The 21,022-nt window shown below is 35.7% G+C and overlaps 4 protein-coding genes across 11 annotated transcripts in view; 2 read left to right on the top strand and 2 right to left on the bottom strand.

Annotated features, from left to right (window-relative positions):
• LOC105165163 (MraZ) overlaps positions 1-1,447 on the top strand; it is a 34,794-nt gene extending 33,347 nt beyond the window's left edge. For all 7 annotated transcript variants that reach the window (XM_088882300.1, XM_011084071.3, XM_011084069.3 and 4 more), the window contains 2 exons: positions 374-453; positions 989-1,447. In XM_088882300.1, the coding sequence (XP_088738426.1) occupies positions 374-453; positions 989-1,148 (240 nt within the window). In that variant the 3' untranslated portion in view covers positions 1,149-1,447. The remainder of the gene's footprint in view (positions 1-373; positions 454-988) is intronic.
• An 843-nt stretch (positions 1,448-2,290) lies between these two features.
• Positions 2,291-5,492, top strand: LOC105165164 (transcription factor MAMYB). Of its 2 annotated transcripts, none has more exons than XM_011084074.3 (2): positions 2,291-3,462; positions 3,811-4,170. In XM_011084074.3, exon 1 carries the CDS (start codon positions 2,424-2,426, stop codon positions 3,411-3,413), a length of 990 nt encoding a protein of 329 aa, XP_011082376.1. In that variant the 5' UTR covers positions 2,291-2,423; the 3' UTR covers positions 3,414-3,462; positions 3,811-4,170. The 2 variants fall into 2 exon arrangements, with proteins under 2 accessions (XP_011082376.1, XP_011082375.1); XM_011084073.3 differs by lacking the exon at positions 3,811-4,170 and adding an exon at positions 5,209-5,492 and having other exon boundaries at positions 2,292-3,462.
• Positions 5,493-9,524: 4,032 nt separating this feature from the next.
• LOC105165341 (two-component response regulator ARR12-like) lies at positions 9,525-13,949 on the bottom strand. Its single transcript, XM_088882091.1, has 6 exons — positions 13,664-13,949; positions 12,683-13,063; positions 12,369-12,445; positions 11,215-12,295; positions 10,074-10,258; positions 9,525-9,980 (listed from the first exon to the last, which is right to left on the bottom strand). The coding sequence occupies exons 1-4, from the start codon at positions 13,896-13,898 to the stop codon at positions 11,882-11,884; spliced, it is 1,107 nt and encodes a 368-aa protein (XP_088738217.1). The 5' UTR covers positions 13,899-13,949; the 3' UTR covers positions 9,525-9,980; positions 10,074-10,258; positions 11,215-11,881.
• Positions 13,950-16,726: 2,777 nt separating this feature from the next.
• On the bottom strand, positions 16,727-20,991 carry LOC105165342 (calmodulin-binding receptor-like cytoplasmic kinase 1). The gene is made up of 6 exons (XM_020694895.2): positions 20,153-20,991; positions 19,770-20,011; positions 19,423-19,591; positions 19,102-19,191; positions 18,580-18,878; positions 16,727-17,277 (listed from the first exon to the last, which is right to left on the bottom strand). Exons 1-6 carry the CDS (start codon positions 20,415-20,417, stop codon positions 16,957-16,959), a joined length of 1,386 nt encoding a protein of 461 aa, XP_020550554.1. The 5' UTR covers positions 20,418-20,991; the 3' UTR covers positions 16,727-16,956.
• Positions 20,992-21,022: the final 31 nt, after the last annotated feature.

Below are 21,022 nucleotides of genomic sequence, written 5' to 3'. Positions count from 1 at the left end.
GCTCATTTATTCAGCAGGTGCATATGTTAATTCCTTGTAGATTCCACCTTGCCTTCTTTTAGTGACTCAGCAAAAGCATGAATCATGCCATTTTGGTCTCTTTCTATCAATCTGCTTTGATTTTTATGCATCTATAATGCGTATTCCTCATGAGACAAGAAAAAGAAGTTGTATGGCCCTCACAAATTTGACTAATAACATGTGAAAAAGTACCTGGGTTGGAATGTAGAGCATCGTTTCTGCATGTGAATTATTTTATCATTCAATTCATGTTCAAGCAAAAGAAATTCAATACAAACATGAGGTTTTTAAAATTTAGACTTGGGTGGTGCATTAGCTTGTCTAATGGTAGTGTTTTTTGTGAACTTTGCAGGTTGTGGCATTTATATGTGGCATGATTCATTATGTGATTACCTCAGTGAATTACCCAGAAGCAAATGTTTGGCATTCAAGGTGAGTTCCATCGTCATCCTCATCTAATACATTTCAAGGTGTTTGCGTTAAGAGCAATCTACTGGCGGAGAATGTCAGGTTTTAGTGGCTTCTCAAGTTGTACTGGATGCACAATTAAAGAAACTGAGGCTTTCATTTAATAAAATGTTTTGATATTTTGTTTCTTTGCACCCTCACTAAAGATGAAAGTTATGCAATGAGTTGACAATGGGGAAAGTCATTTGCTGCTGGTTCCTATGAAAAAACTAAGGGCAGAAGTAAGTTGTAATCATTTTAATAAGCATATCAGCAAGATGCTGAACCTTATTCCTTGTAGCACTTAATATATTTGAAGGTGAACATATCTAAGGACATTAGAACTTGTTTAACTCCCCAACTTCTCTATTTTATTGTTTGTTTCTTCTGTAGAAAATCCTCGTAAGGTACTCATTTGAACCAAGTGGATGTAGAATGATTCAGTAGACTGCAAATTTAATCTTCCTTTATGAAGTGTGATTTTCATGATGGATTGCTTTTGAATTTTGCTCTGATGCAGGGAAGATGACAAATGGTGGCTTTTGCCAACGATTCTGCTGTTGTTCAAGATAGTTCAAGCTCGGTTTGTCAATTGGAACATAGCAAATATAGAAGTCAAAGATTTCTCTCTCTTCAGTCCTGATCCGGATACCTTTTGGGCCTATGAATCTGTTTCTTGATAAGCGGATTCTAGCAGTAAACAGAATGTCTCAGTGTACATATGTTTCTGCAGAAGGACTACGTCTTTTGTGCATACTATTCGTGTACAGGTTCACTTTTGTAGTTGATTTAGTCATAATAGAATGTGATTACAGGTGTTGGTGAGAGATAATTGGAGAGGGGAGGCGGATAACTGTAACTTATTCACATCACAAACTCATCTTAATAACGACAACTATGTGACCCTTTTTCCTTGTATCAGTGTGGGTTGTACATAAAATCTTCAATCTAACTACCAAACTGCTTCATTACTTGGTCACATTCTGAAATTTTATTTCATGTTGTGTAGTGGCACTTATATCATACAATTAAGTTTCACAACTGTGTTTCAATTTATTTTTATCTTTTGATCAAATTTTATGTTTTTGTATTACTGATATATATAAAAAAATCATTATAAGTACAAAATTTATTTGAGATGGAATATTTAGTAATCCTAATTACTTAGACTATGTATATATAAATTTAGAATGAACGCGTTCAACTTGAATATTAAATGCTAGTAATATTTTTAATAAAAACTTAACTTATTAGGGTATACATGAAGTATTTATGAAAGTAAAGTAAAATAAAATGAAACACAAATCTTCAATTGAGATTATATATATATATATTTATATTTATATCACCTAAACCCTCCTCCCGTCACCTCATAAAGAAAAGTAAAAGAAAGAATGATATTGTATTTAAGATGAATCGAAGACGTCAAAAAACACCGTACACAACAAATATTGTAGATGTACAAATTTAAAATTTGTAGGCCGTGTTTATTTTATGGGAATACGCAGTACATCCAAACTAATTGGGGTCATCAGTCTGTTTACTTGCAAAATGTGCGGCCTGGTACTAACGTCTGAAGCTCGGTTCATAGCTGGATTAAACACGGTATATGGATCCGGGCGAGAGGGGTGGGATTCGAATTCAGAGCAGCTATCTCACCTTTCATGCTCTGTTGGTTTGGCTTTGTTATGCTCAAATAATAATAAGAAATACATACGTATATATATAGATAGATTAAAATTTTAAAATTTTAAAAATCACGAATGCATTTTTTTAATAAACTGGTACAATATCTATGTCGAAGTAACTCCTGCACCCCCATTTACCAGTGTGTGTAAAATATGATGATAGTAGATAAAATTTCCACAGATGCTGTGTGTGTGTGTGTGTGTATATACCGAGGGAGGGAAAGAAAAGGAGGAAGAGATTGTGCAAAAGGGTCCAAGCTTTAAAGCATGGAATTCTTAGATGAATTTGAGAGCAGGCCAAGATTCCTGTTCCAATCCAAGCATTCGCCGCAACCCTCAGATCCCGAGCACTCTTCCTCGTCCTTCTTCTCTTCTCTCCACAAGCCCACCCTTTTCATTTCTCTCTCTTTTTCCCTTCTCATTTTCTCTCTTGCCTTGTTTTACTTTAATTTCGAACCCCTTAAATCCCTCCTTTTATGGCTTTCCTTTTCCCTTCTTCTCGGCCCCTTTGCTCCTCCTTCTCTCACCGCCGGGGATATCCGTGTTGGCCTCGGCCCGCCTCTCAAGGAAAGCCCGAATATTTCGATTGAAGGTACTGAAAAATTCAACAGAAAATCGACGAAAATTCGCAAGAAACCATCTGAAGACGCCATTAGATCCGATGGGGTTTTAGAGAGATCGACGACTACAGATGGGCCGCTTGTTGATTTAGCGGATAATGAATCTAATAGATTTAATGAGTCGTTTACTGAAAACAAATCCGTGGAGCAAAGTGAGTGGAGTGAGGTGGATGAGGACTTATTGAGGAAGTTAATGGGGAAGCATCCGGTGGGGAAGCCGGGCCGTTGGGAGGCAATAGCTGAGGGGTTCAAGGGGAAGCATAAGGTGGAAGCCGTGATACGGAAGGCTAAAGAAATGGGAGAGAGGAAAGTGAGTGATCAAGACTCTTACAGTAAATTTTTAAAGGATCGTAAGCCTGTTGATAGACGCCTTGTTGATAAGGGAGGGAATGAAGCAAATGCTGAAATTGGAATAGAAAATCAAAATGTGGAAGAAGGGAGGAAGGAGAGTACTTGGAGTCCTGCGGAGGATTTAGCATTGCTCAACGCATTAAAGGCATTCCCGAAGGACGTTGCAATGCGATGGGAGAAGATTGCAGCTTCCGTTCCTGGAAAAACAAAGTCAGCATGTATGAAGAGAATGACAGAGTTGAAGAAGGATTTTCGAAGTTCCAAGGCTTCTGGCCAAATTTCTTAGGTGAATAAAGAACTTCAGAAACGAATGTCTGAAGTTGGTTTTTCGGAAGGTATGTTAGTCTTTTCATTTGTTAGGTGAAGGAGGTAAATTTTTCACAAAAACTGTCCATTTTCAGATGTTTACATGATATATAATATTTACTTAATTGCATGAGTATGAGTATCTGGCTGTTTATATCTTAGTTGTTGTTTTTGTGTCTTAATCTTAATTGCCTGGACTGCTAGCCCGTGTCTCACTTTTTCACTGTGTCCCACTTTCCTGGTCATTTTGCTTTAAGCCAATAATGTGAAATGTAGTAAAACGTTAATTATCATGCGTTTTGCATTTGAAAAAATTCAAGAAATCTTGTTCTGTTGAAATTGTTTTGGTTGTGATGAATTGTCACTTTTTGCTGTAGGAAGGATACCATGGTAAATGCCTAGCTGATCAAGGATATCAAAATTTATCCATTTTAAATTATAGGAGAGTGAAGGAGGATTGTTTCTTTTACGCTGATAATTTAGTACCACTTAATAATGCTCAGACAGCAGGAAGAACAGAGACTTATTTGTCCATGATCTAAATACCAGAACAGTTGTTGAGACTTGAATAATCATACTCCCATGAAGTATCTATGTTATTTAATAAGCACCTGTATCTCCTCATTGTCTTGCTCTTTCAGCTGTGAGCTTTCCTAATATAGTGTAGTTGGAACTTGACTAATTATGTTGCCTGTAGCCATCTATATGGTTCATATTAATAAGAGTTATTTTGTTCACCAAGATTAGTCATCATGCTTACAAGATCATTTTCATTGAAAATTTGTGATGCAATTTGATAGATGACATGGAGAATAATATGACTGCTGTAGAGATGAGATTTGAATAAAGACAATAACGTTAGGCAAGTCTTTTCTTAGTTCCTTAGAGATTACCCTACATTTTGATGCACTCGCAGTAGGAAAGAGGAACATGATTTTCTTCTCTTCTCTTTTTAGAGGGCAATAGATGCCCCCTGAAAACAAACTCGGGCTTGAAATTTCAGGGAATGTCCGAAGATGCAAACGAAGGGAACATTGGTTTCATTTTAGGTGGTTTTAGGGGAAATGTTTTGGGAAATTGGGGGGGGGGGGGGTTGTGCCCATGAATGTGAATAAATGTGTTTGGTTTTATTTCGAAATGTTTATTGTGATGTATTCTTGGAGAAAAATGCACAAAGTTGCATTTCCGGAAGGATATTTTCTATTGTAGATGTCATGCAAAATTTTGTTCGCTTTGTGGTATCAAATGAAACTTTATGTTATTATGTATTGTTCCTATATTAATGTAATGCTTGGAAGGCGTAAATCTATGTATATATATATATATATATATATTACTTTTCGATGTGATGGTCCCAGTATTTATAAATATAGCATAATATAGTCATGATTAGCCTTTTTCAAAGTATTTTAGTGAAGCACACTGCATTTATGGGGAATAAAACCCCAAAGGCTTTTAAAGTGTTTTATTTCTTCATGATGGAATATAAATATTCCCCAGAAAATGAAACCAAACATTCTGGATTTGGAGCTGAATTTCTTGCATGACCATGACTTGGAGATGCCAATTCTGCTGTCATCCTATTTGCTTGTTTGGGGAGGGGAATTGGGGTTGGGCACTTGCAATGTTTAAAGGAAAATCATTTTCTTCTTCCCTCTTTTCCCTGTAAAGGGCAACAGATACCAAAAACATAGTAAATCATTTGGCACCCGTGTAAAGCTTTTCAGATTTGGATCAGAATCTGAATAATTTATCCATCTGTTAATTCGTCGCAGGCTGCCATGCCAACTTCAGAGTGATAGATTACGAAAAACCAACCATCCTTGTTCCAATTTTGACATGTGCAGGAGAAGCAGCTACAATTTCAGGAAGCAGCTTTTTATTATTTCTTTTAGCTACCTTCGTAGGCAATACCTGTACTCAAGTAAACCTTATACTGATAGCTTGATTTGTTTTGTCTTTAGTCTTCTACGGCATTATCATTCTTACTTTATGCTTTATATGCCCCCCGGAATTGTTCGTTTCAATAGTTTTTCCTAATGTTATAATGACTTTCTGACGACTTGTGTAACTTTTATCTGGATCTTCCTAGTTTTTGAATTTCATATAGAGAAATTTAAGCGCACACATCGAGTGTGTCCACGCTCTAGTGCTACTATATATGATGTGCATGCATGCGTGTGTAAGTAGATCATGAGATAGATACTAGGCTGGCTAATAATTTAAGTGAGGCAGAGGCAGAGCCAATTAAGGAAAAGAAAAATCAGGTCAGGGCCTTTCTGGAGATGTGGCCCAAGACGAATGAACTGAACATAACTAAACAGCCTCACTCAATCTTAAATTGTGTCTAAAACTATCCAAACAGTGTAAAGAACTTTGAGTTTATTTAGTCTCTGCATTATTAGCATATCTAGACTGGTAAAGGAACCTTCTAAATAGAGGAGTTAATCTTACATATACCAAGTCCCAAAAATTCTCTGGCTTCAGCATACATCCTTGGGTTTATTAAGGACAGCAAACTCTTGAGGATCTCTTAATTTTTTTTCTTTGTTTTATTTATTTTTTCTTTGTTTCGTACACATCACCAGTTGATTGTGTACGTGGATAATGGGAGACAAGTATACTAAGAAGGCAAAACGTGCAAGGACTTAGGGAAAATTATGATGCACTATTCTTAGTATAAATTAAAGTGTAATGTAAAAGATAAAGGGAGGTCGGTTTGGGAACGCGTGCGAAAAGGGCAAAAAAAGGAGCGTGATTTATAATTTTGATTTAACCAAAGGGTGTAAGCTTGGTGGTTTTTAGGTGTTCAATGTAATATAAGAATAATAATAAAATAAACATCCAGACATATAAGACTATAGTTAATATAGACGAACAAAAAGAAATGAGTAATGTAAATGGTATCTCTTTTTGTTTTGTTTCAACCGGCAAAGCTATCTCCTATTTTTTCATTTTAGATTTCAAACTGCAAACCCTCCAGAGATGATCCACAACATATGAAGGAAATGATTTTGATCTTCTTGCTAAAGGAAATCAAAACCCATTTGGAAGAATATGATCAAAGAGGATTACATTATGAGTAAGGCTATTCTCTTTATCAAGATTATTTACACTCTACACTTGATACTAGATCAAAGAGAGCAAGAGAATATATGGTAGAGAGTGCGTCTAATTTGCAGACTAGAGTAGGGAGAGTTATGGTATATACATATGTTGCTTGTATGAAAAAGTGAAAATGTGTCTAGATATATGACCGGTTGTCAAAGCCGTCAAAATTAATTATTGATCCTACAACTATAACAATAGTGGAACCAAGTTGAATCCCAAGAGAACTATGGATTAATTTCTCTGTCAAGTCGCGGTAACCAAATGGGGAGGGTTTGGATTGAGAATTAACGACACATTAATAAAAAATAAATAGAAAATTAAAATAAATTTCTAGAAAGAAATCAGTAGAGAAGTATTCTGACCCAAGAGAATGTCCCACCCGATCGTTATGTTAATCATTAATCGCATAAGATTAATTTCACAATCAGTCATTCAATAATGAAATATATTAGGATAGCATAATAAATTCTTGTTTTCTTATTGTAATTGACTTGACCCAAGAATCTAAATTAAAATTTATTATCTTATGGCTGGGGCATGATAGTGTTCCATATCAATTCAATAATAGCATTTGCATTGGTGAAAATAATTGAACCTAGATTAAACAATTGAGATAGCTGCAATCATCTAATCTAGGTTCATTGCCCCTACAAATAAATCATGCGAAGTACACAATTAATTTGTTTGCTACTTGTACCACTTATTCATAATAATTACGGATCACTAAACTCATAGACAACAATAGAATAATTAATATTGAATCGAAACGTCAGATCTATCAATATCAATCATTCCATATGATGTAAATCAAGACAAAAAGTACTCGATGAAAATAGATTAAAACCAAGATCTCAAAAAAAAAAAAAAAAAATTAGCTACACAACATGTGTGTTGAAATTCTTCCTAAAAAATAAAACTAAGAAGAAGAAAAGGGGAGAGATGACCTAAACTAAGAGAATGATAAAATATGAAATTGGATATTTCATCTTCAGCCTTCACACCCCTTTTATAGCACAAAAAACGTCCTCTCTTGCCTTCCAACTTACCGTCTAGAAAAGAAAACAAATCGCAGTAACAAATCTTTTCAAATTGCCCATTTTTGTGCAAACAGACTCGTGCAATCTATATGGCGTGATCACACCTTATTTAGTGTTCAAGTTTATTTTTGTCCTCCCTTCTCTTGATCACGAGTCTAATTGCACATTTTGCCTCTATTTTCATCAAAGTTTGTCATAACAGCTCCTACATTCATAAGATGGATAATTCAAAGATATATACAATAAAATCCTTCCAAAATACTCAAAATAGATATGCATAGGAGGGTTAAATTATGTTTTATCCAATTCCCCCACATCAAAATCATGCTTGTCCTCAAGCATAACTTGATCCAAAATAAAAGAATTACCCAAGTGACCAATCCCTAATTCTTCTTCACCTTAGTCAAGTATGTCCCTTAGCCAATATGCTTTCCCAGTTCAAGAGGAGGTAGTAATATTGAGAACATATAGCACACATTTAACACACAAGTACTCCATTGACTATATCAAACTCAAATGAAACAAGTCTCACCACTCTCACAAGGGTGTGTCACTCAAGTCACTCGAAAAGTGTTTAAAAAATTGGATCTCCCTCAATCAAAACACTAGAGTGTCATTGCCACATGCTTGCTTGCAAATCAAATCTCCACCACTACAGAATGCAAATCAATGCATAAATCAAAGGGTCTTACCGTGGTTGTAACGGGGCTTTAGGACAGGATATGGCAACAAGAGGTAATTTTTTTGGCTTATGATCTCAAAACGAAGATGTCAACCTAGTTGCTTGCTTTGCTCACTTCTTTTTTTTCTTCAACTTGACTCTAGTGATTGAAACAATTCAATTGCTCGACTTTTTTTTTTCTTTTTTTTTGTGAATTGTACCCCTGTCCTTTTTTTTTTCTCATCATTTTCTTCTTCCTTTCGTTCTTTTCATTTCCTCATTTCTATCTTTTTTTTTTTAGGCTAGCAACGAATACGTGCGACTTGAGTCCTTTTATTTTATTTTGTCTCTATACCAATTTTTTTTTTGGGTAAGTATAATTTTCATTAATAAGTAAAAGATATAGTACAACAATGCTCATTCAGGCAGTACCCTCTTCAAGCCAAGGGATACGCCAGAGGCGGTATAATGCATATGTACTAATCGAACTAGCTAACTCAACACTAAGGATACGTTGTCTAACATCATTAACAATTAAGTTAGCTATAATACTAGGAGGTTTCTCCTCATGCTGAAATTGTCTCAAATTCCGCTCCCTCCATATGTGGTACACACACGCACCAAATAAGGCATGGTATACAATATTGATAATGTGCTTCCCTCGCCACTTCCTTGCCACCCACTAAATATCTCTTGCCCAATCCCTATTGGGCCACTATAATCGGATAATGCGCCTGACAGAGTTAAGACACCGTCTACTAAATCTGCATTGGAAGAAGAGGTGGTCATGTGACTCCACCATATTGTCATTACAAAGCACGCAGTTCCCAAGATGAGATAACCAAGGTTTATTCGCCGTTGCAAGTTTGCCCAAGATAGCAAGCCATAAAATAAACATATGTCTAGGAATCTTCAAAGATCTTGAAAGTAGCGAATTGTCCGAAAATCTGCTAGAGAACTAAAAGTAAGCAATTTCGTAAGTTACTGGACCTAAACAAAAATTGGCATAATTATCGGACTAAAATTAGGCATACTGAAAAGAAACAAAAATTGACATAATTATCGGACTAAAATTAGGCATACTTAAAAGACTAAAATAATATTTTTCCCTTAATCTTTCTTTCCACACTCAGTTCTCTGATACCCCTTTTCAACCAGACACCATTACAATTTAATTATTATACAGCATGCATGCACGAGCTTTTGTGTTAATTTGTTACATTTTTTTTCTTTAATTGTAACTTAAAAAAATAAAAAAAAAGAGTTCAAAATAAGGGCAGAACATGACAGATACCAAGACATATATGCATACATCTGTTTCTTTTATGTATGTTTGAGATTAATATATATAGGTAACAAGATTTGATTGTGGAGGATGCTCAATTGGCGTTGGTATCAGTCATTCTGTATTTGATGGCATATCAGCATTTGATTTCCTCCGTGCATGGGCTTCTCAATGTCAAGCACCTAAATACTTCTCAACTGTATAAACCAGTGCATGAAAGAGGGACTTTATTGGTGGATAAGGATTCGTGTCAGGCTACAAACTCAGTTAATCCAACAGCAATTCATCATCTCCTCATCATCCGAATCAGGAAACTAATACTCTTGCTTGGAGTCGAAAGAGAGAGAAAGGTGTGCTTACAGTTTGCGGTGGACACAAGAAAGAGGATGGTGCCACCACTTCCAAAGGGTTATAGTGGGAATGCCTTGGTGCTTGCGTCTCTTGTTTCAACAGCTGGAGAATTGGAGGAACGGAGTTATGAGATGCATAATGAATCAAATTAAAGAAGCCAAGAATTCCATAAACCACCAGTATGTCGATGCGTACATTAAAGCTCTTCAAGGACCACCACAGGCGGCCACTCTTCCTCCTCTCCCAGAGCTAACACTTATTTCTGACTGGACGAGGGTCTCCTTTCACAGAGTTGGTTTCTTGGGTGAAACAGCAGCATATGCTTCCCCACTGCTTCCTCCAATCCCGCAGGTTGCTTATTTCATTCAGAATCCTGACGACTGTAGAGCCATGGATGTTAGAATTGGACTGCTCCCGGGGGTTCAGGCTGCTTTTTCTCACCAATTCATCAACATAATCTAGTAATCCGACTATATATGTATACATATACTCTATGTTATGTATGTCTTGCTGCTTCATGCTGGCTTTGTTTATTTGTCTGGTCTTACTAGATTACCACCGATCAGTGTGACAATATGCTTAGGAGTTGGCTCATGAGTTAGTTTCCGGTATTCATATATACGAAACTGATGAAATAAACCACCAGTTACTATGTGATACTGATAAAAAAAGAGATAACATCATTCGAAAATGAGTTTTGCATACAAGCTGCAAGATTAGAAACAATAAAATACAATCATGCATGGAAAGGAACAGAATTGCAACTTATTGAAGTCGCTCACTAAAAACTGCAATGTATATTAACATGCAGAAGTTCGGGAAAAGACTCTTCCTCCTTCTTTATGCCTCTTCTTCAATATCAACCTATAGATTGTCATCAGCCTGAAAGCGTGTCAGGCTTATTAACAAAAAAATGCATATGGCCATAGTTAATAGATCAAACATGAAATATACTCACTGTTTGAGAGCTCCGGAAAAATGAAACCTAAATAACTATGGATTTAAGGTGCTAGTTCAGCTATGATTAATATTTGCAAGTTAGATACTCCACAAGTGACTAAAAATAGCAAGTTGGGTCACTCCGGCGATGCAACACCTATTACCAAGTTTGTGAAAGTAATGCATCTATCTAACTTCAAGGAAACGTCTTCCCCCAACAAGTGCGGGCAACTAACTAGTAATTTGATGCAGAAACTTTCTATAAAGATGGTTGACGGAAGGTCAATTCATTAGAAAACTCTGAACCAATCAAAGATTATTAAGGATTATACCATCACGGGCTAGTGTGAAAAGAAACCTATAATTAAAAAGGAAAAGAAATAAGTATAAAGGATACCTGCTTCATGATACTCGTTAAATCTTCCAATGAGCTAGCATTGTTGTAATACTAGTTCATTGGTGGCTTCGCTTGTTTCAAATCCAAAGCTGTCAGTTTGCCAAGGAATCATCAAAATAACTTTCTCTCACTGAATTGGAAACCTCATCATTTGTACGACATTCATGCCTCTGACACATGTCGACTTCTCGAGGAACCAGTAAAGGGTCTCCCAAGCAAAATGTGTAATTGAATTGATCAGAAAATTCCTGGTGAAGTATATTCCTGTCTAGTACTGGGTCATGATTCATGTTATCCCCTGCATCCTGACTAGCTGGATATTTTGGGCAATCCAAGTACATCTTAACGTTTGGTGATGCATTGACTAATGAGCTTATAGGAGAAACTTCATGTGGATTTATCACCGCATGAGCTGATGTATGAATGCTCAAACAAATTGAAGGAGCAGGTTCATGGAAAACGCTCGGGGAATGAACAGCAGCAGACCAGTTGTCGCTAGATCTACCAAAATTTGGCAACATGGATGAAAAATCTGAAGTTAAGGAGGACGGAATTTCAGTAGAGGACTGATTTCCAAAAACCTCTTCCTCCCTTGGAGCATTAAAAAAGTGTTCCTCTAGCATCAGTGTATTGTTATGGAAACCACAGTTTCTTGCTCCACTGATATTTAATTCTGAGAAATCATAACAACATTAGACAACAAAGTAAAGTTCAAACTGTGACAGTTATAGAGGTAATATCCGTGTTTCTTTTTCCATTTCAGTGGCATTAGCATACCATGAAGCATTTTGAGGTCTTGGTTCCCTGTTTGCATGCTTGTGTGGGTATTAGGTTGATGATAATTGGTGTTCATCAAACTGTCTCCCTCCCCCCATTGAATGATTCCTGAAGAAGAAAGATCACCCAAACTTGGACCGGGCGGAGTGTTCAGTGTACTTGGCACCCTGGTGGCTGGATATGATCTGTAACCAGAATCCATAGATTGCCTGGTACTAATATTTTCGGTAATTACTTCATTAAAATTTTGTCCATAAGCAGAATCAGCACAGCCAAAGGATTTTTTCAGGTACAGCCTATATTTCTGAAACGGAAATAAGCTAGTAAGCATATATAACTGGACTGCTAGCCTATATAACTTGGGCACCAGATTTTACCTGGAGGTGGCTGGCCACATTTTCTCGTGTAAGATTTTCATTGTTCATTAACTCCAGGATCTTTTTAGGTACAGCCTCTACAACAAAAGCATATCGAAAGACAAATAGTAAGGGTAAGAGGTCTCTGGTTGAAAAGAGACTGATTCAGAAGACACAGGACATTGCAGGTAATAACTAATCAGCTTCAAGAATTAACAATGTAAAATTACTAAATCTGCAATAGTGTACAGATTGGGAATAAAGCATAACAAATACATTTCTGCAGTTCTAAAGACAACTATTTGATCCTATCATGATTAGTTAAACAAACTCACTGTCAATTCCCAGTTTGTTGACTGCTGCAACAAATTTGTGATGAATTTCTGGTAACCAAACAACACGGCGCTTTTTCTTGGTTGGTAAATCCTCACATCCTTGGCCTTTCTCTTCGTCATTGGCTTGATGTTTCCTTCTCTTATTAGATTTTACATTCTGATCAACGTTCTTTGTCACCTTAAACTCTTCTTGTAATTCACCAGATTTAAGGTGAGCATTGTCAGAAGTTCTCCATGCTTTGAAATCCAGCTTCTTTCTTCTTACTACATGTTGCCAGATGATTTTTAGCTCCTGAATCCGGACAGGTTTTAACAAATAATCACAAGCTCCATGAATGATCCCCTTCATTACAAGTTCTTTATCATCATACGATGACAACACTGCAAACAAAAATCCAGTTAAAATTAAAATCCTTACTTGAAAAATAGATAAAAAGGAGAAAAGCATGTCCCAATTTCCTACCGGGTTTTTTCTCCTCGCAAGTAATTCTAGATACATACCCTTAGAGGTACATAGGCCTAGACTAGATGCTACAACTGGTATTCGTTTGTTATCCTTCAGCTTATTGGGATTACTTACAGCTGATTGAAAATGGTGTCACCAGCTAAAGAAAATTTTATCCATTTGGTTTTTGGGGGACAATTTTCAAAATAAGAGGTTCATTGCTTTTGGGATGTTCACTAGAACTTCCCATACATGATTAATGTGTGAGCCCCCATGTCCTGAGTAGGAAAACATATCGTTCGACTGTTATGCATGAATTTAGCATTTTTGTTCTTCTTTCATGGAAAATGGAGGAACACCAATCAATATCATCAGAGACCCTCGACGTTTCCTTGGAAAAATGTCAGCATGGTGAAGCGACGTCTTTACTTATTTCAAAATGCGGATGCATGTAGAAAGACATGAGAAGATTGAGAAATGGTCCCAATTAAAATACAAAGTGATAAATAATAATGGCTTGACTTCTGCTGACTTACTTACGACCGGAATGTCCATTTCAAGCCTCACATGCTCAAGGAGCGTAATGCCGTCCATGTCGGGCATATCCACATCACTGATAACCAAATCAAACTTGTCTTTGCTTTCTCGCAGGAGATTCAGTGCTGTAATTGCTTGGTTTGTTGTGGTGACTACAAGATTACATAGTAAACTATCATGAACGTAAGAAATTATAAGGAACAGAGAACCAGAGAAGGGTGGATAAATAAACATTATGAGGGCACAGTAATTTCTATATTAACTCGTGATGCTACTGCTTCACAGTTCAACAGAAAGCAAGGGAAAGAATTCAAGCCAGTCGTAGTCTAGGCAGCAAACGAAAAATTGTTGTGAAGACATCTAGCCAGTAGAGTTAAAATTCAAAATGCAATCTCCCAAAACCAGGATGCAAATACATATAAAGTATGTATCAAATACAAAATTTAACCAACAGTTTCAGACACACAGAAAGGATCTTAAATATGATACACAAATCTAAAGAAGAAAACTAGGAGATTGTGAGACCATGATATTGGCATTTGCGAAGTAGAGACTCCAAGAGCATGAGGCAGGTGGGATTATCATCCACAGCGAGAATCCTCATGCCTGTTGGAAAATCATCACCAATTTTGGGATGCATAGTCATGCTTCAAAATTGAAAGACTTCTCAGTATGCGTTTAATAGATCAAGGTCATTTAGATGAAGATATGAATAAGTAATCAAGATCATCTATGTGAAAAAGGATAAAGAGGCAACAGGAAAACGAGAAAACTGCTGCTTATGATAGAGTTTGAATACAAGAGGTCTCCTCGCTCCCATGAATAGGTCATTGGAGTAGAGAATCCAGTTCTAATTTACAACTAATTTATTAATGGACTGGTGGAAATATGAAAGATGGCTGGAGTAAAATGTGGAACAGGTTGCCTGGTATATATACTACGTACTGTCTGTCGTACAAGAAAGACAACTGAAACTCTTTTTGAATAGAAGAGGTCTCATCGCTTCCAGAATGGGTCATTGGAGTAGAGAATCCACTTCTAATTTACAACTGGAGTGGTGGAAGTACGAAAGATGGGTGGCGTAAAATGTGGAACAGGTTACTTGGTATAACTGAAACTCTTTTTGAATAGAAGAGGTCTCATCGCTTTCAAAATGGGTCATTGGAGTAGAAAATCCAGTTCTAATTACTGATTTTAATTTATGTATGCATAATTTTTATGCCAATATGTTCTCTAACTGATTAATGCAACTAATTTTTGTGTGCATGTAACATGTGCGATGTCCATACACTTTTATACATAATTAAGAGATTAAATTGATAATTATTAAAAAAATATAGGTATTGTCTGAGATTCCAGCCTCAACAAAATTAGTCTCAATTTCTTTACCTTTTGATTTCACAGAAGCCTGATATAATTTGACTAGATGTGTGTCATACAACAGGAATGGGACCAATGTCCGAACATCCCACATCTATAGCAAAGATCTCCATTTGTAGTTTTCTCTTGTTGATTCTTTGCCTTGCTTCCATTGTTCTTCTGAATATTAGGATTAATCCATGTATTATGATGAATTCTACGACCATTACCACGATCACGACCACGACCATAAGAATGGCCCCATGGTAGGCCATGGTAATGACCACGACCCTTTCGTGAAGAACTAGCATTTGCTTTAAACTTTTGATGGTCAAATCGATCCTTTAAACTTTTTAAGAGTTGAAAAGGACTTTTGACTATTAAAATTGAGACTTCAGGCTCTCATGAAGATGATGACGAAGCAAAATTATTGCTTTAGCATAGTCTTGCTCAGAAGCACTAGTATTTTCTTTTATTGTTTCTCCCAGTTTGCTACTTGCCAAATGTAGTTCGGCATCAAGAACCCATGATAAGTAGTTTTTTTCAGAAACATCTAGAGTAAAGAAATCCAATTTTGTGAGATTGGCCATTAAGCTACAACGAGTTAATATGCACTTTTAGCATAGTATTCAACATATACATATAAGTAACATAAAATATATTACACATGATATAAAGTAAAAGTGACATGAAACATTACTAACATTAAGTTACATATAAGTTACCATGTAATTAGTTTGAATTATTATGCATGCATACATACATGGAATTAAATATATTTAAGTTTGGCTTAAATCTTATAATATTACAAATAGCAATTAAATGGTATTCTTGTCAAAATTATTTTCTTAACAAATAAAAATTTTATTGCATATAAATATATTAGCAAAACATGCAAAATACATACATGGGCATATGAAAGAAAACTATGAAGGTAAACTAAGTTAAATTAAATTAATTTCAAGTTAGTCATATTTTAATAACAATAGCTATACTATGATATAAAAAAAATTTATCACAAATCAAATAAATAAACGAAGAAGTGTCGGACTTCTTGATCAAGCCATTATCTCATAACACTTCATGTGGTGAGAAAATCGAAACATTGTGCTTATCATCGCTTTAGGGATGATATTGCACATAATTGGTACAAAATATTTCACCAACTACCGGAGATGATTTTAACTCATTACTTACTTTAGCAAGCAATGAAATTTTATAGAATATATCGATTTTAGGAGATGAAATCAAGAAATTATATGCCTACTTCTGGAGGCAATATTAAATATGATAGAACTTATATATATATATATATATATATATATCCACTTCAGGAGATGTTGAAATATATATAATATAATTTTATTATGAATAATCAAGAAGTAACTATGATATTATAGAGGTAAACAAACAAAGAATAAAAATTATACTAGAAAAATTAACATTCTACCTTGATCGAGGGTAACGCCATGCTGATAACGTGTTATAAACTTAGAGAAATTCTAAATTTATTGGCCTATCACTCCTAATAAAATATAAAGAAAACAATATATGTATTTCTCCAAATCACTTTCTTATTCTCTTCCCAAAAGTCCATTTACAAATGAAATACATGGTGGTATTTATAGACCATCAAAATTGTGGTTACAAAATACACCATAACTATTATAATTACAAATCATAATAGGGAATACAAAAGAGTATAACATAATGGGTATTAAAAATGAATATTAAAAGGTGCATTCATATATACATATTGTATATACTAAATATGTTCTTACTTTTATCATTGTTTTAAAATTTGAAACTGAAATTGAAAACACAACCAAACAAGGCAAAGTCTCACAATCACACAAATATGATAGATACAATCTGTTATGATAGAAACTGTAGCATGATTGTTGGAAGCGAGTAGATATATGTGAGTCCATGCTCATGCAGAAACAAACATCAAGCTCTCACTTTCTTCAAGCCCAAACGCATTCTGTCTGCTGCTACTTCCATACCTTTCAACAACATTGGCAGAGTGAAAAGAAGTGGAAGCACTTGTGGTCCTATTTTCTCTGTAAACTCTCCGAATCTCCCATAAGATTTCTGCACATCTTCTCATAGAAGGTCTTGATAGTCTTGATGGCGAAAGACATTGGCAAGCGAGTTTGAGGACCCTTTCAACTGCCTGGATTGAGGCTAAGCTTCTTTTTAATCTTGGATCCATTGCCACGACGACTTCTCCATCTTTTAGCTTCCTCAGTGCCTGCAAAGGAAGACCATTCTAAGATTTTTCTCATTGCTTTTTTATGGTTGTTTTCCCCTGATTAGATGGGAGCACAGAAATCTGAAAAGCTATTGCATGCTAATTCAGAAAAATAATGGGTAATCTCTTTCTGTCAATGGTACAATAATTATGAAAAAAAAATCAACAAACAGCATTCTTGTGGAATAAGTGCATTTTTTATCATTAAATATAGTAACTAATGCCATTTTGATCATCAAACAATCTTAAGGCTGCAATTTTAGTTCTCAAACTTTAATTCTTTTGGCACTTTTGGTCCTTCCATTAACTTTTTCATTAAATTTAACGAAAATTTCAATTAATGTGGAAAAAATTGCTACTTTGCTCCAATTTTGTGGTGTTTTTCAAGTTGTAATTCAATGCATCCATTTTTTCTATTTTTCTTCAAACTTTAAAAAAGAATAAATCAAAAAAATAAATTTAAGCAACAAATTTTCTAAACTTTATTGACATTTTTTTGTTAAGATTATTTAGAAAGTTTGTTGCTTAATTTTATTTTATTTTTTTTTTGGTTTATTCTCTTTTGAACTTTGAAGAAAAATAGGAAAAATGGGTGCATTGGATTACAACTTGAAAAACACCACAAAATGAAAGGACGATAGCAATTTTTTCCACTTTAAATGAAATCATCGTTAGGTTTAACGAAAAAGTTAATGGAAGGATCAAAAGTGCCAAGACAGCTAAAATTTGAGGACAAAAAATTCAATCTTAAATTATTTGAAAACTAAAATTGTATTAGTGACTATGTTTGAGGACCAAATATACATTTATGCCACATTCTTGTTTAGACATTGTTTGCACTATCACGAGTATTTCCTATACATCTTATTCATTTTACGTCAGCAAGGATGCAACATGAAGATTTGAACTATAATAAAGATCAAGTACAATGTGTATAATAAAGAAACAGGAGCAACTGGTTCCTCAACATAAATATAACATGATTTGACTTCAAAAATGCAAAGATGAGGAATGAGCTGGGAGATGGAAGTGGTGAATAGCAAAAATGTAAAATGCTTTGTCCCATGCTCTTCTGATCGGCCATTTTTAGCAAGTCCCTTGACCTTTCAGACAAAAAATATGACATCAGGAGAATAACGTTACTGCATATTGTCGTTCATTATTTTGATAGAGCTGCTGGGGTAGCTAAGAGGGAAAATTATCGATCAAGTTTGAGAAAATCTTGTCACAGCAGGAAGAAAGATAAAGTTAGGAATATTACTTAATTATGAGACATTGATATTCTAGCCTCCTTTTACTCACCCATTGTATTGTAACTCTCTCAACTGCACTTCTCTTGGACTCAATAGGATGTCTTCCTGTCACCATTTCCACGAGCAATACACCAAAGGAGTAGACGTCACTCTTTTCAGTAAGTTGGTACATCCTCAGGTATTCAGGGTCCAAGTAGCCAGCAGTTCCTTTAATTTGTGTAGAAATATGAGTGGCACTGGGATCCTCTGCTGCTAAATGTGCAAATCCAAAATCAGCCACTTTGGCTCGGAGTTTTTCTGTGATGAGCATGTTTGATGCTTTGATGTCTCTATGAATAATTGGAGGATCTGTGATATGAATAACAATGTTAAACTCCCCGAGGAAAACAGAAATCAAATAGATAAGGACAAGTGGATACTACGACAATCAAATGCATAGCTTAGTTGCATGTTAATCAATTTATATTGATGGGATAAAATAAAGATGATATAGTCTAATTGCCAGATTAAAATGTCGCAATCGCAAACTAATACAGGCTCTGATATATAGATTGAAGACATGTGATTTTACCAGTATACGTGTGAAGATAGGTAATGGCATGAGCTATATCGATTGCAATGTCCAAACGCTCTCCAGTTTCAAGCCCACTTCCACGTGTCCCTGCAGCAGAAAATGATCAGCTGAGATGTAAAGTGATTTCTATTGTTCAGTGGCGCAGCCATTGCCCTTCCTTTGGATCAGAACAAACAAAAAGAATAGATTTAATATTCATATTACTGAAATATTTTTGTCAAGCTATCGTCTAAAATCATTTACATGATACTTGGCTTTAAGTCTGAAAAACAACTGATAACATCATTAGGCTGCTTGGTGAAATGCTGATTAACCTACCGTCCAAATGTTCACGAAGGGTCCCGTTGCTGACATATTCAACGACAATAAGCCTCTCGTCTCTGTGCTCAAGATACCCATAAAATCTTACCAAACTCAGGTGCTCAATCTTTGATAAGGCAAGTATTTCATTCTTGAACTCTGCTGATAGGCGTTGATCATAAGGTTCCTGTCAACATTATTTTGTCATTTTATCATGTCAAAGGCTCTAGGTAGTGATAAATGATGTGCAAGTTGGCAGCCCACATTTATCTTCCCTCTCGCCAACAAATTCATATGACGAAAGTCTATTGAGAGAGACAAACACAACAGACGAGTACTAAAGATCAGTCATGTTGATTTCTTACCTTTTTTGCACGCTTTACTGCAACAAAGGTCCCGTTCTTAAGTCTCCCTTTGTATACAGTTCCGAAACCTCCTTCACCAATCTCATTTGCTGGAGAGAAATTTCCTGTTGCCTTGCGGATTTCTTCAAATGATAAAGTAATTTGGGATACTGCAGTGTCAATTTCTGGAGATCCGTCATAAGTAGAAAACCTCGATATCAATGACTTCCTAATGCCACGAGCAGCAGAAGTATTGAATGAATCTGCAATCAGAGACAATCCAATCACTGAATCTCCAAAAACAAAGTTGGAAGCAAATATTACAAGCGTACTTAAGACATGGTGAAATAGGATCAAGGCTGAGAAAAGAAGGTACCATCAGTGAGTCACACGCATTGACTTACAACTTTCTGCAGCTTGATAGTGCATTGTGTTGGAAGGAACTGAATCTCTAATGGACTTGGAATCAGCCTTCTTCTGTTGAAAGAAAATCGCTGCAAAAACATCAACTGCCCTTTTTGCAGCAGTTAAGAGGTATTTCAAGGCATGACTATTGGACTTCTGACGGTTTGTTCCAGCGTTGTTTCCTGTTGTCCGGGCACCAGAATCGCTTTTGAGTTTTCTGATATGACCAGGGCGAATGATCAAAGGGCTTTGTGTTTTCTTCATCTTCAGAGCTGGTGGCCTCTCTGGCCAGGAACATTTTTTATTACATCATCTGATAAACCTTAAAAGTAATCCTGGTTGACAAGCTTTAGTTCTAGTTTGCTTAATGAGACTGATTCAGCACCTGGTTCATATGGGTTACATATGCAGTAACCGAATGTTAGCTAGTCAAAAACTTGGTTTTAATATAAGATAAACTATTGAGTCAATGGGCACAAAGTCTTCGCCCGTAAAGATACACGCTGGAAGAAGTAAGCTGCAGTGTGATAAGCAGCATTAGAGAAATTGAACTTGAACTTGAACAAATTGGTAACTGCAGCGGATTGACTCACAAGATTATATTAGAATCAGCGCCAGTCACACAGTTGGTGCTGCAAGTTATTATGATCAATTTCGACGATACAACTTTAACAAATATAATTCTGCTTTATAGTAATAGTCAAATTTAGCCATATCCATTGCAACACTAACAACTTTATTAATCATGACAGGTTACATACCAAATAAGGATACGCTTCAACACTGGGAATTTCAATAAGGAATGCAGTATACAGGGTTGCCTGTCATGCTGTTCTAATATACTTCATTACACACTTAAGATCACTAAC

The sequence above is a fragment of the Sesamum indicum genome, linkage group LG6, assembly GCF_026168435.1.
Source record: "Sesamum indicum cultivar Baizhima isolate 11 linkage group LG6, ASM2616843v1, whole genome shotgun sequence".
Taxonomy (NCBI): Eukaryota; Viridiplantae; Streptophyta; class Magnoliopsida; order Lamiales; family Pedaliaceae; genus Sesamum; species Sesamum indicum.
This window is presented reverse-complemented; position numbering and strand designations above follow the sequence as displayed.